Source organism: Mauremys mutica, chromosome 1 (assembly GCF_020497125.1).
Source record: "Mauremys mutica isolate MM-2020 ecotype Southern chromosome 1, ASM2049712v1, whole genome shotgun sequence".
Lineage (NCBI taxonomy): Eukaryota > Metazoa > Chordata > Testudines > Geoemydidae > Mauremys > Mauremys mutica.
The window spans coordinates 66,001,718-66,017,195 of record NC_059072.1 but is presented as its reverse complement, the minus strand read 5'-3'; the positions used below and the strand labels follow the sequence as shown (position 1 = coordinate 66,017,195).

The window sequence follows — 15,478 nt, the reverse complement described above, 5'->3', positions numbered from 1 at the left end:
TATGTGTGTGTGTGTATTATATACACACACAGACACAAATGAGGAAACATGCCAGATCCACCAAATCCAAATAGTTTAGAAAAAGGAACAAAGACCTGTATTTTCTGGGGATTTTTTTGTATGCGCCTCTTCCTCTCCTGTAATTACAGTTTAAAAGTAATCCTGTTTGGTTTAGTTATGAGTTGTCCAGTGACCTCAGAGATTGAGAGAGTGAGGGTAATAGGACTGGATCCTAAAATAGTATAATTTTTCCTGGTCTGATTTGGATACAGAAGTGCTTAATATCCAGCTCTTACAAGCAATTTTCTTAAGTAGATCTTAAAGCGTTTTACAAAGGAGGTCTTGATCGTTATCTCCATTTTACAGATGGGGAAAATGAGGCACTTCCCTCCTGTAACTCATCCGAGGTCAGAACCATAATTGGCTTAATGAAATGAGGCCCCATATTCGACACAACAGCCGTTCGTTGTTTGGATCTAACACAAAACCTTTTAAATGCTGTGGTCAGTCAATTCCAAAATTTCAGGGAATGCTGTATGTAGGCATCAGTGGGCAGAACTCTTCATTTTGGTGAAAACCAGAAGGTGGAAAAATGGGGGACACATGGAGCTTACAGCTCATTGGCCTTCAGCTGTCAAGAGCTCAAAGAACCTGTTGATGGCTGCTATTAACATCTTCCAATATATTAAGTTCCCCATCTCAACTCTGCCCACACCTTCCCACTCCAATTCAAAAGGTGGACACCCAGAATTACTTATCTCCCAGAAAGAGAGAAAAGAAGTAATGGAAGGATGGCAGGGAGGTAACAGGGCACACAGTCCTTGACATAGGTGGGACAATAAAATGATAGGAGAGGGACATGGGAGCACAGAGACCTGACATGTAGTGGAGAATGAGGGACATTTATGTGGAGAAAGGGGAATGGAGGGAGAAGAGGCTAATGGGGTGGGGGGGAGAAGAGTACAGAGAGCTCTTAATGTAAGGGTGGGGTTGCAGTGAGTCCCTGAAATATAGAGGGATGGGAAAGTGGCACACGGGAAGTCTGGGGGTGGGGGAATGGATTCCAAGAGCCTCTGAATGCAGTGAGATTGCCCCACAGAAGCAATGAAGTGTGACAGAATGGAGAGGGGTAACTAGTGGTGTTCCCCAAGGGTCAGTCCTAGGACCAATCCTATTCAATTTATTCATAAATGATCTGGAGAAAGGGGTAAACAGTGAGGTGGCAAAGTTTGCAGATGATACTAAACTGCTCAAGATAGTTAAGACCAAAGCAGATTGTGAAGAACTTCAAAAAGATCTCACAAAACTAAGCGATTGGGCAACAAAATGGCAAATGAAATTTAATGTGGATAAATGTAAAGTAATGCACATTGGAAAAAATAACCCCAACTATACATACAACATGATGGGGGCTAATTTAGCTACAACGAGACAGGAAAAAGATCTTGGCATCATCGTGGATAGTTCTCTGAAGATGTCCATGCAGTGTGTGGAGGCGGTCAAAAAAGCAAACAGGATGTTAGGAATCATTAAAAAGGGGATAGAGAATAAGACTGATAATATATTATTGCCCTTATATAAATCCATGGTACGCCCACATCTCGAATACTGTGTACAGATGTAGTCTCCTCACCTCAAAAAAGATATTCTAGCACTAGAAAAGGTTCAGAAAAGGGCAACTAAAATTATTAGGGGATTAGAGAGGGTCCCATACGAGGAAAGATTAAAGAGGCTAGGACTCTTCAGCTTGGAAAAGAGAAGGCTAAGGGGGGATATGATAGAGGTATATAAAATCATGAGTGATGTTGAGAAAGTGGATAAGGAAAAGTTATTTACTTATTCCCATAATATAAGAACTAGGGGTCACCAAATGAAATTAATAGGCAGCAGGTTTAAAACAAAGAAAAGGAAGTTCTTCTTCACGCAGCGCACAGTCAACTTGTGGAACTCCTTACCTGAGGAGGTTGTGAAGGCTAGGACTATAACAATGTTTAAAACGGGACTGGATAAATTCATGGTGGCTAAGTCCATAAATGGCTATTAGCTAGGATGGGTAAGAATGGTGTCCCTAGACTCTGTTCGTCAGAGGATGGAGATGGATGGCAGGAGAGCGATCACTTGATCATTGCCTGTTAGGTTCACTCCCTCTGGGGCACCTGGCATTGGCCACTGTCGGTAGACAGATACTGGGCTAGATGGACCTTTGGTCTGACCCGGTACGGCCGTTCTTATGTTCTTATGACACCTTAGGCATGTATATTAAGTTTATAAAACCACAAGTGGTGTTTGTCTTATATTGTAGATGCCGCAGACATTTCATTAAAAATGCAGTCAATTCAATCAGAAAAAAATCCAGCGACCCCTCTTCTCAAAACGTAACAATAGCTAGAGGTGCAGTACAGGTCACATAATTAAATTTAGTGTCCTCCCTAACTATGTATCAAGGAATCTCTTTAGCCCATGATTACACAAGTCTTCCCTGTTTAATATTTTAAAACATTCAACAAAGAAAGACAAGAGAGAAGTTCAAGAATTATTTTATTTATCAGTCATACTAGATAAAACCCAAAGTAGAACTGTTAAATATATGAAAAAAATCCAGTCACTTCAGTGTCCTACAGGACTTGTACATTTTCCAGCAACAGACTATATTTATAATGTATCCTTTTCAGTCACCAATGCTTTTGAATTACTTTCTTAATTTACTTTTGCCATTTTGAAGATCAGATGCTGTGGTGAAAATCATTTGCATCATACATTTTTATTCAGTTCTTTTCTCGTTATATGCATCAATCCCATCTCAGATTTTGTCATCACACAGGCTTTTCAGGCATCTTATTTCTAACCCTAAGAACGTCCTCATGGTCTATTTACATTTTAGAAGAGCTTGTGCACAGCACAAATCAATGCAAAATGTTTTTCCAGTGCATGTACTCAAGAATATGCACCTAAAGACTGCACTGTTCTGCACATATTTCTCAGCAGTCTGTATTTGTCTTTAAATTCTAACAAATTATAGATTTATAAAAATGTATACAAAAGAATTTTTTCTTGCACCTGTACAATGCCTCAGATACCAGTGGTAAAGAAGTCAGCTGTTTGGAATACTGAAACAATACAGAGTAATCTGATGTAAATTTAAGCTACACAAGAGAAATTCTTTTTAAAAATCAAACTCCGAAAACTGAACAATATACAAGCCTGAAAACAGGCCTCATGGTAAAAATAATTTGATTGAGATTGCTTCTTGCACATAAACATAAGGTTTCTAATCATTTAATCTGTAAAAAAAGCTAAGAATTAACTACCTAACCATTTATGTTGGTGGCTGTAAAACCTATACACGTTTCTGTTCACATGATTTTCCTCTTTAAAGCGACTATAAGTAAATGAAGATAAAAACAACAAAATGCCAGTGAAGTAATGCAAATAAATTCTAATCACTTGCCAATCTGGCAAATGTATGTTTCTACCACATTTACCGAAAGCAGGAAAATTGACATAACTTTCCATTTTCTACAACATGGCCCTCAAAACTGTCTTTCCAAATGGCCAAAAAACTGCACAGCTCTGGCCTAAGGTAATCTTCAAAGCACCTCCAATCTACAGCAGAACCTGTGCCCGTCCCAAGGTCATCATCTGCTGCAGATTCCCCTGAAGAGATTGTCTTTCCAGCATATTATGGGCGGCATGAAAGAGATTAAATTTCTCAGCAACCCACTGGCTTTTCCCTATACGAACAGTAACAACAGTGGAACCTGTGAATATAGGATGCACCTTGCCCTTTTGAGAGAGCTATAGGGCAGAGGATGAGAGGGAAGTGCACGTGCACATTAGGGAATGGATTAAAACAACAGGAGGTTCAACTCCCACATCCTACCTACTTAGTTTTTTTGTTGTTTTTTTTTTAAACTTAAAGATGTCTTTGGACAGAGTCTTGGCATAGTTTATCTGCTGCCCCAAACAGTTGGGTGTTTGTGTTCTTACTTGCGAAACCATTTTCATTTGGCAATTAAAACAACTATGTAGGTTTATTAAGCCCACAAAGGTTCAAAAAGTCTTGTGAAAGTCCGTTTTTAACACTAGAAAATCATGAAGCAGAAACAGAACATTTTCCAAAACACTAGTGACTTACTAAATTTCTTGGCAGATCTACAGATGAACTTGAGCTGCAAAGTTCAGAGCTGGTTTCCAACTTTCCCAAACTTTGGGACATTCAGTTTTAGTTCAAATTGATAACTAGTTAGATCAGTTGCCTGAGTCTCCACTCCACTAATAATTTTATCTGATCCCTTCTACTGAAAGTTATTCAGGTAGTTACCAAACTCGCAAGCAAGCATGTCGGAATCAGAATGATGTTTGACAGCTTTTTTAAAAAAACAAACCAACAAAAAAGCAATTTGCCTTTTCATCTACCAGACAAACAGGAAGCATGTGCTGTCATGTACCAGAATATCTGCATATAAGTGTCTCGAACAAGATTCTTTACAATAGTAACACTGGCATGATATCACAAAGGACAAAATTAATTCCTTCAGCATTTACTGTAACATTAACCAAGATAAGCTCATTTGATTTCAGTATGAAAGTCATAATCACTTCTATAGAATTTTCATTCTAATTTGACTTACACCAGTTGATTTTTTTTTTAAATGTTACTATTTAACTATAGGCTGGACTAAGATGGAAAATATATTTTATGTAATGATTCATTTTATTTTGTTTCAGCATGATGATCCTGGTGGTAATATTAATACAAATTTTATTTCAGCTATTTTGCCCGTTCTACAATCAGTGCATATTTAATATAGATTTTCTTTCCGTTTGAAGGTTTATCATCTCCAGAAGATCTTGATTTATGGACGCTGAACCAGTTTACTCTTACTCCCTTCCTGCTCACTAAGTTTGAAATGGGTATAAGCTAAAATGCCTAACAAAGTACACAAAATCCCAAGGACCTGATTAAGTGACAGTGGATCTTTAAACAACAGGTACCCTCCCAACAGAGTGACGCTGAACTTGAAGTGTCCAAACATATTATATCTACACATCTCTGTTAAGGATCATAACAAATAGTCAAAATATTAAAAACAAACAGTGAATCTCTTATGCGTTCATATATCTATCCCCAAAATGGACTACGGTTGTTCACATCAATTTCTATTCACACAACTTTTCAATTTTATCTGTGCAATTATAATTAACAACTTGCATTTATGTAACACCTTTCGCACAAAATGCTTTACAAATTAACTGATATTTGATATACAAACAGGAATCACTTTACGCATTTACTATATAGTCATCAAAACGTGTGTAAATGTTTTAATACTGTTAATATGGACACAAAGTTCTTACTACTAAATTAACCAGAACTGTCTATACATACTGTGAGAAAGAACACTGAGAAACTGGATTGTGCTTTTCCAGTTTTAACATTCACAATAAAGCAGGTAAATAACAGCCTATTTGTCCAGTGGGCTTTCTTCATTGTGAAATATACTTGACTGAATACTGCCATTCATCTGAAAACAATGGGAGTGACCAATAATAAAAAGGATACGTGACAGGTGATGTGTTTCCAATGATCCAGTAAATGGACAAGTTTACCATAAAGGCTATTATACCAGACAGCAGCACCATTAACTGTGGATTAATGGACACAGTCAGTAATCTAACATATATTTCTAATCATCTCTAGTTACACCCCAAATTGTTTAATCAGGTTTCTTTACTGTCAAATGCAAATCAGTAAGATATCACACAAGAGAAGAGAGCAAACAGAACAAAAAAAGGCAAACATGAGTTCTAATTTAACAAAGACACTTACGATTTAAGTAGCTCAGAACACGGTCTCAAAATGTGAATTGTGCTACAAAATACGCATCTTCTTTCTCTTTACTTGCTATGTCTGAGAAATGGCCCCAGATACTCAAAGGCTCGCTCACAAAAATGATGTTCCATAACCATATTTAAGAGATCACAGCTTTTAGATGCAAAATTTAGTTAAGATTACAGAAATAATTACAAGATATCTGTCCCATTTGTTGTGACTATTCATTATTCCAGTCACTGATTTCAGTACCACTAGAGAGAGATCTTGCATCTATCATTGCCTGACATATCACTAACTGAGTAACTGGCACTTTCTAAACTAAAAGGTACCTTCCACCTTAGACAACAGTATGTAATGAATATATATTTGAGCCCTGATCCTGTTGAGGGACATCAAGAAGATGAGGATGAAGAAGGAGATTAGAGCCCTCCCAATACAAAGCAGCTACTGACTGCAGAAAGTAACCACTACCAGCTCTCCTCCGCCAGAAGTGAAGTCAGGGAGCAGTGAAAGCATTTGTATCGTTCCCACAGTGGAGAGAGACTGCTGGCTCCAGGGTCATTTACATAATTTTACTTTAAAAAACTAGGACAAACTTCTGGATTTTGTAAAGTCTGTATGTATGTGTGTGTGTATGTGTGTGTGTGTGGGGGGGGGGAATAGAAAGGTTAATTTCTTTGTCAATTCGAATCTTTTGGCTTTTGACTTATTAATTGTTAATCTATTTTAGATACTCTAGAGGAGTGCTTTATTATTTGATTTATATATGAACTCACAGTTGGTGGCTCATCTGGGGGGTTATCTGTCACTCTGTTTAAAATATTAGGTATCTAGTAACACCGGTGGATATTTATTACTAAATGATTCTTTGTTAATCCTGCTGGGGCTTCCTGTCAGAAATGGTCACACAAAAGGAAATGAAGAATTAATCTGCCTCTCGTTGGGAAAAGAAAAATGGCCCAACTCTAGAGGAATGGTTCACAAAGTATGGGAGGCGGTCATGGAAATATTAACACACCAATTATGTACCCAGCAAAACACACAAAGAACAAGTAGACACTTAGATATTTGGTTACCATTTACTCAGTACTCAGACAAAGTGCATTCACCTGCAAATAATCAGAACAACTGTCCATTTTTTTCTTTAATATTAACATTTGATAGATATATGTCTGGTTTGTTAAATGTGTAATCAGAGATTTTACTGAATTTAATAAAATCACTAGAAATGACATGGAAAGGATGATGTAATGATGCTCATTATGAAAGTAACACCCTGTAAGAGAGAAATCTGATGACTATATTACTATATATGCACACTATACTCTAAACAAAAGCTCACTGTTGTAATGATTGTTGTGTTTCTAATATTTACATGGCAACTAAAGCTTCCTAAATAAACAGTTTAAAAAGTTGCTTATTCCTGAACTTTAGAGGGAGCCAATGTCTACTTTTTTCCTGTTACTAAAATGCCCTCTAACCAGAAATAAGACTAAGGAAAGAACACTCCAAGGCCACTTCTACACTACACAGACTATAGTGACATAACTTGAAAGCACAGATGCAGACTTCAAAAGGGTTTTTTCTGTCACTCCACCTCCCTGACAGCTAGGTTGAGGGAAACCGTCACCCATCAATCTAGCTACATTTATGTTGGGCTTAGGATGGTGTAGTTACAGCTCTTAGAGGTGTGGATTTTCACCCCCCGACTGCTGTAGCTATTTTGACCTAAGCATAGACCAGGCCACAGACAAACCTGTTAACAGAGATACTCCTCTCTCAGACAGTGGGGCTTAAACAATTAAATGGAGCAGGGACTGATTCTCTTTCCTCACAGCCCCTCTCACATTCACTGTCAATGACTCTATGTGAAGCTGTTATATTAAGTGATAATGCCACTGGTGTTAAATTAAAAAAATAAAATATAAAATCTTACCACAGCAGAAAGTGTCCAGGGTCCAAATATCCCCCCTTCTCCAAATACTGGCTCAAAGAAGGGTACGATACACAACAACATGGCAGAGGACATTGGTGCCTGATAGTACAGCAACTGCATAGAGTTAACCTGCAACTCATGCTGCTTGGCTCCTACCCACTAAAATCAAGAGATAAAGTTGTTAAACATGAGAAAAATCAAGTCCTCATATAAAAGGAACTTGGTTACTAATAAGGAGAGACTCTCATATGGCCGGCACTACATAATAAATAGGATGACTGTTGTGTTTTCCACTTCCATTTACTGAACACCAAATATTTTAACCAGATGAATGTGTGTTAGTCTTTTTTTGAGTAGACAGTGGTAAGCCACTGGGTGCAGGCATATGAGGAAGGAAGAGAATTGTCTGAAAGAGCTTTTTCATTACAGTGTCTGATGGCTAATGCTTGAATCTTCCTCCTTTCATCTTCTCTCTATTCTTTGTCTCCTCCCATACTCTATGAGAGGGTCTGCCACTTGAGAAAGGACAGATAAATGGGGGTGGGGCTGGAAAAAGCTGGCTCCTTTCATTCTCGCACCAATTCTGAATCTAGCTTAGTAAGGGTTCAGTACCTTCTCCCATAAGGGCAAGCAGTATTACAGAAACTACCGATCTTTTCAACTTTCTACTATTATGGGATGCCTGAGCACGATTATTAAAGCCATAGCTGACTGTATCAAGTTAACTTGCATGCTTTACCACACATTTGTGGTAACGGCATGCAACAACTGAACTGCATATTTTAGGCAGCTCTTTAAACCAGTGGCTCTCAACCTTTGCAGATTACTGTACCTCTTGTAGGAATCTGATTTGTCTTTGGTACCACACCTTACTTAAAAACTACTTGCTTACAAAATCAAGCATAAAAAAACCAAAGTGTCTCAGCACACTGTTACTGAAAAAAAATGCTTACTTGCTCATTTTTATCATACAATTATAAAATAAATCAATTGGAATGTAAATATTATACTTACATTTCAGTGTATAGTATATAGAGCAGTATAAAGTCACTGTATGAAATTTTAGTTTGTACTGACTTTGCCAGTGTTTTTTATGTAGTCTGTTGTAAAACTAGACAAATATCTAAATGAGTTGATGTACCCCTGGAAGACCTTTGCGTCTTCCTGGTTGAGAACCACTGAAAAGTATATAATATACCTTAATATGCAACAGTTCTGTAGAATATTCTTATGACAGACAGTCACAAAAAATAAATTCTAGTAGTACTTTAAAGCAGGCCTGCACAACATAGGGCCCCCGGGCGGCATGTGGTCCGCGTGGGCTCACTGTGCGGCCCGCGGGGGGTGAGTAGGCAAGCGGCAGGGTGGGGGCAAGCCAATGGCTGGCCGGCCGGCCGGTGGGCGGGCTGATGAAGAGGCCAGTGGCAGGCTGGGGAGTGAGGGTGAGCCAGCAGCAGGGGGCAGGGACAGCAGCAGAAGGTAAGAGGCCAGCGGCGGGCAGGCAGGTGAGCTGACGGTGGGGGGAGCAGGCAAGCCGGCGGTGGACAGGCAGGTGAGCTGGCGGTGGCAGGGAGGGTGGGGGGGGGTGAGTAGGCGAGCTGGCGGGCAGTGTCAAGGGGGGCAGGTGAGCCAGCGGCGGGGGTGGGGGGCTGAGGAGGCGAGCGGGTGGGCAGTGGTGAGGGGGCAGGTGAGGTGGCAGGGAAGGGGGGGCTGAGGAGGTGAGTGGGTGGGCAGTGGCAGGGTGATTTTATACTGGGGGGGGTCAGGAGGAGAGCGTGGAGTCGGTGGATGACCTGTTCTACTGATCTTGTCTCTCATAAAAATTGGTCCTTTTTGCTGCTTTTCTCTGGGGTAGGGGTTGTCCCAGTGCTGCAAAGAGGGAGTTACCAAAGGAAGGTGCTTGCTTCTAACCCCCGAGGCCATCAGTTCTGCTCTTCTCTAGTCAGCCCACTTGACAAGTTTAATTGTCCTTGGTCTGGCTCCCAGCCCCTCTTCAAGTTCACACCTCATTCATTCAACAGGGCAATTGATTACAAAGTGGGGGGAAGATCTTATTCTACTTCTAGCAAAAAGACCTTTCTCTTTTACCTTAATTATACTACCTTAGGGGCCCGCTATAACATATTACCAAGGTTCAATGCCGCTGTTTCGGCGGGGCAGCGCTGTGGAAGGAGGGTTTGTTTCCGCAGGGCGGGTGGCGATGGGGGGGGGGGAGGGGGCCTTGGGTTTCAGCCCTCCGCTGTTTTCTTTGGAGAAACATGGCCCTTGCTGCTTTAGGAGTTGTGCAGGCCTGCTTTAAAGTATGTTTAAATAAAATCTACTCCTAACTGCTGTTACTTTCCGTATGCCCCCACCTCAGTTGACATTACGATATATATGCTAACAAGCATGACTAACATTTTTATAATTCCAGGGTTTTCCTTCCTTTAATTATACATATACTAAACTTCATTTTGATATTGATTATAACTGAGATTTTCAGCATGTATAATTTAATACAACTACTGTTATCATCACATCTATGATTAGTAAAATGAATGTTAAATGAAAACCCTTAGACAAATTATTTTGAAGGCATTAATTTAATATTTTATTGCACTTAACTATAATAATGCTAACATTTAATAAAAAGCATTTACTGTCAGTAATGCAGCATTATATAAAAGAGACAATTTAGTATACTGAAATAATCTCTGTTCTAAATTAAAATATAACTATAATTACACTAAATTCTATTTAAGGGCTTTCTAAAAAAGCACAGGATGGAATTTCACCCACAGGCCAACTAGCAGTTCTGCTATACATGTAATGTTGCACCATCACAGTAACTTTGCCTGTTTCTCCCTCTCTTTTCATAGATTTTTAAGGCCAAAAAAGCCCATCATCGTCATCTAGCGTGACAGTCAATAGAACCTCACCTAGTGAGTCCTGCCTCAAGCCCATAACTTCTGTTTAAGTGATGGTGTATCTTTTAGAATGCTATCCAGTTTTGATTTAAAGACTTCAAGGGACAGAGACTCTACCACGTTACTAAGTAAGTTGTGCCAATGGTTATTACACTCACAGTTACAAATGTGTGCCTTAAAATTCTAGTCTGAATTAGCCTAGCTTCAGCTTCCAACCACAGTATCTTGTTATGCCCTTTTCTGCTAAAGAGCTATATAGTACCAGAAATCTCTTCTCTACTACTAACCTAAGGCATACTATTTCCAGACCACTTAGCCTGCCTCTATTACTTTCTGAAATTTGAAACAAGGTGTCAAAAAGTTATTTTTGTTATGAAACATGCACATAGAGAAGAACAAATTACTAACCACTTGATAAAGGGATGTAACTAGAACACCAAGGGTAGCAAACACCATTCCAAGGAAGTTAAACTTCACGTCATAATAGGAATTTAGGAATACACCTACAGTTATGGGAATCTGTAAGGAAAGAAAATGTTGGCTATTATTTACATTTGCTGCAGATGGAACTCAATGGATCAAAACTTGTTCTCCCCCAATGCTTTGGAAAGTTCTGCACACACAACCTCACCCTTTTATCCAGAGTTTATCTCAAGCTTTATAACTAGAGATTGTAAAGTTATATTCCGTGATTAAGACATGACATGAGCTATACACAAATTGTATTTGGAAGTAATAACAATTAGCACGTTTCATCTTTAGAGAATTTTACAAAAGATTGACTTGCACTTTCTCTCATGCTGTGCTAGTAAACAGGACAGAAGCCCCATATAACACTGTTACAATCCCTTGATGGTATGAAAAAAAAATAACGTGAAGGCCATAACACTGACCCACAAGAGTTAAAATTCCATTGAGGCCCCTAGTAGCTAGAGATGGGGTGGCAGCATTTGGTGATCGTGGTGAGGTTTTGCTCATTACTGGCTATTTCAGAGGTTTCCCCGCAGTCCACACAAGCAACAGCACCTCGACCCCTGTCACCAGCACACGAGAGGTACATGTCCATTAACCCACCGCTTCTGCCCAAGGAGCCACAGACCCATCGAAATCCTGGTGACTCAGATTTACTAAGTCGGTGAGCGCCAAAGGAACAGGGGTTAACGTGCCTGGAAAGGGGGAAATAACCCTTTGGCAAGCGGGAGAGAGGAAAGTCACAGGAAGCTGCTGCCTCTCCCGGCCGGGGCCACCCCCCTCCGGGGGCTCCCCGCTCCTCCCCCCCTCCCCCCAGCGGCCAAGGCGGCCAGGCTGAAAGCGGGGGCGCCCGGCGCTCACCAGGGTCAGTTTGATGCGCAGGGGGAAGCTCTTGCCGTAGAAGAGGCTCTGGATGGCCACGATGGCCGGCGTGGTCATGGCCTTGGCCAGCTGGTAGGTGCCGATGGTGTTGCTCTGCAGGGACAGGTTGGTGAACACCACGAAGCCGCAGAAGCTGAGCGCCAGGGGCAGCACCTGGCGGGGCCGCAGGCTCTTGGGGGCGAAGACGCGCAGCGCCTGGCACAGGCCGAGGCCGAGCCAGGTGGCGGCGAAGTGCACCAGCGTGAGGCTCAGGTTGGGGAAGCCGAGCCGCACGTAAAGCCACTTGTTCAGGAACACGATGCAGATGGAGGCGGCCAGGTTCACCAGCAGCCCGGCCGCCAGCCACCCCGGCCCCGGCCCCGGCCCCGGCCCCGGCCCCATGGCGCCCGGCAGCCGCCTCCGCGCTCAGCGGGGCCGGCTGCCCGGCCGACGAGTACGGAGCAGGGAGCCCGGCCGCCCGCCCGCAGCCAGCGCACCCGGGCGCGCTGGGGCCGCCGCCTCGCCCCGCCCACCACCACGACGCCACACGCGGGGCGGGGCGGGGGAGCTTCCGCTTGCGAAGCCAGGGGGCGGGCAGGGCAGGGCCGGGCCAATCCGCCCGGGCCGGCCGCGAGCAGGCCGCTCCCCCCTGCAGGGGGATGAGCCAGCGAAGCGGGGATCTCGAGCCGGCCTAGGCAGGGCTCGCTAGGAACTGGCCCCGGAGGAATTTACTCGGCTGGGAATGAGGTTTCTGGCCCGCAGAGGACCGAGGGCCCGAAGCAGCCGCCCAGTCGTGCTTTTGCCCCCAATTAATTTGCTCGGTTAACGAACAGGACCACACCATAGTGTTGTCTGCTACTACAGAGGCCAGACTTCATGACCCAAAAGGTTTCAGAGTAGCAGCCGTGTTAGGCTGTATCAGCAAAAAGAACAGGACACCTTAGAGACTGACAAATTTATTTGGGCATAAGCTTGTGTGGGCTAAAACCCACTTCATCGTATGCATGCAGTGGCAAATACAGCAGGAAGATGTATATACACACAGAACCCCAACTAAAACCTCTCCAGCACATCATCAAAGATCTACATCCTATCCTGAAGGACAATCCATCACTCTCAAAGATCTTGGGAGACAGGCCAGGCCTCGCTTACAGACAGCCCCCCAACATGAAGCACATACTCACCAGGAACCACGCAACAAAAACACTAACCCAGGAACCTATCCTTGCAACAAAGCCTGTTGCCAACTCCGTCCACATATCTATTCAAGGGACACTATCAGGACCTAATCACATCAGCCACACTATCAGAGGCTCAGTCACCTGCACATCTACCAATGTGATATATGCCTTCATGTGCCAGCAATGCCCTTCTGCCATGTACATTGACCAAACAGGACAGTCTCTACGCAAAATAATAAATGGACACAAATCAGACATCAAGAATTATAACATTCAAAAACCAGTTGGAGAACACTTCAACCTCTCTGGTCACTCAATTACAGACCTAAAAGTTGCAATTTTCCAACAAAAAAACTTCAAAAACAGACTCCAACAAAAAACTGCAGAATTGGAATTAATTTGCAAACTGGACACCATTAAATAAAGACTGGGAGTGGATGGGTCATTACACAAAGTAAAAACTATTTCCCCATGCTAATTTTTCCTCTGCTGTTACTCAGTCCTTCTTGTCAACTGTTTGAAATGGGCCATCCTGATTATCACTACAAAAATATTTTTTCTCCTGATAATAGCCCACCTTAATTGATTAGTCTCGTTAGAGTTGGTATGGCAACTCCCATTTGTTCATGTTCTCTGTGTATATATATCTTCCTACTGTATTTTCCACTGCATGCATCTGATGAAGTGGGTTTTAGCCCACAAAAGCTTAAGCCCAAATAAATTTGTTAGTCTCTAAAGTGCCACAAGTACTCCTCGTTCTTTTTGATGACCCAAAAGGTCCCTTCTAGTCCTATCACCATATTCAAAGAAATTAACCCACAGCAAAATCCCACCACCTCTCAAATCTGTGTCCCCAGAGTGAGATGCAAAAATGCCCCCAGACTACCTGATCTGCAGAGAACGGAGAGTGGCCCACTAACCCATATAGCAAAATCCTTTCCCGGTAGGGAAACAGCTAGAAAATAAAATCTTCCTGAGGGACATTGGGCAGCAGCAGATCTGTAAGTAGCCCCGTGTTGGAGAGCTGAAGTTGGGTTCTATTACCCTAAACCATCAGTTCTCAAACTATGGGTCAGGACCCCAAAGTGGGTCACAACCCCATTTTAACAGAGTCACCAGGGCTGGCATTAGACTTGCTGGGGCTGGGGGCTGAAGCCCAAGCCCCATCACCTGGGGCCGAAGTCAAAGCCTGATGGCTTCAGCCCTGGCTGGTGGGGATCAGGTTACAGGCTGCCTGCCTAGGGCTGAAGTCCTTGAGTCCCCACTGCGGGTGGTGGGGCTTGGGCCTTTTCCCCCTTCCCCACCCAGGGTGGTGGGTCTCCAGTGGGCTCAGGCTTCGGTCCCCCGTTGTGGGGTCCTGTAGTAATCTTTGTTGTCAGAAGGGAGTTGCGGTGCAACAAAGTTTGAGAACCACTGCCCTAAACATTGTACAATCTCACTGACAAAGACAGGTTTTTAGTTTCCTTGTCCATAGAAGACAGTTAAATAATTATTTTCCCCATTCAAGTACAGATTCTTAAGGTGCCAAATGAGCAGCATTTTGAACAAAACCATCCAATACCTAGCTAATCAAAATAGAAAACAGCTTCAAACATTGTGAGGAGTGATACCTAGCACAGTTCCTCCCCACAGACATTAAGAAGTTTCAGGTGTCCCCCCACTCCATTACATCTTTTGGTAGGCATTTGTGCTTCAAAAACCAGTGCATTAAGAAAATGTTTAATAAGTTCCTGTCAATTACACCTGTACAAACTCATTCAAGGTACAGGTGTCACTGAGTCCCTAATTAAGCCTGCAGAATTTTTATTATTAGTGGCAACACATGACTATGCTGTTCTGACATCTTTTTGTTTGTGAACTGAATATAGCCAATGCAAAAAATGGACACGTACACAAGCACCCAGAAGCAGTACCTCTTTTAGAAATTCGTTTTTTGTGGTTGTAGTGAAACTCCTTGTTAAGTGGGGAAATCAGTCGATCTTAATAAAAAAGCAGAAGTATAGGATTGGCCTGATGGTACTGTGATTAGTACTCAGAGCTGACATGCTTAGGTGCAGTTTCTTACCCATCTTTCTGTTTCAGCTGGCTCCTCAGCATTCCCAGCCCTGGGAAGGAGAGAGTATCTTGTTCCTCTATATCCACTGGTAGGAGCAGCAATGAATTTCAAAGGGAGTTCTATCTTGCCCAGCCCATTAGAACAGCTTCTTGATACAAACAGAAAGGGTCTGTGGCATGGACACTGACAAGAGGCTTCCCTTTCGAACTCTGAGCTTCTGCTAGACCAGGA

General features: G+C 42.4%; 1 protein-coding gene across 1 annotated transcript; it reads right to left on the bottom strand.

Annotated features, from left to right (window-relative positions):
* Nucleotides 1-2,521: 2,521 nt before the first annotated feature.
* On the bottom strand, nt 2,522-12,515 carry SLC35E3 (solute carrier family 35 member E3). The gene is made up of 5 exons (XM_044982056.1): nt 12,011-12,515; nt 11,087-11,197; nt 7,773-7,931; nt 5,564-5,646; nt 2,522-5,043 (listed from the first exon to the last, which is right to left on the bottom strand). The coding sequence occupies exons 1-5, from the start codon at nt 12,410-12,412 to the stop codon at nt 4,857-4,859; spliced, it is 942 nt and encodes a 313-aa protein (XP_044837991.1). The 5' UTR covers nt 12,413-12,515; the 3' UTR covers nt 2,522-4,856.
* Between the last annotated feature and the right edge of the window lie 2,963 nt (nt 12,516-15,478).

Coding starts and splice junctions, on each gene's coding strand:
- SLC35E3 (XM_044982056.1), bottom strand. CDS start 12,412: ATGGGGCCGGGGCCGGGGCCGGGGCCGGGGCCGGGGTGGCTGGCGGCC. Junction 7,932..11,086: donor TTACATCCCTTTATCAAGTG/GTTAGTAATTTG, acceptor TCTTGATTTTAG/TGGGTAGGAGCCAAGCAGCA. Junction 5,044..5,563: donor GGAAACACATCACCTGTCAC/GTATCCTTTTTA, acceptor AGAGATGTGTAG/ATATAATATGTTTGGACACT.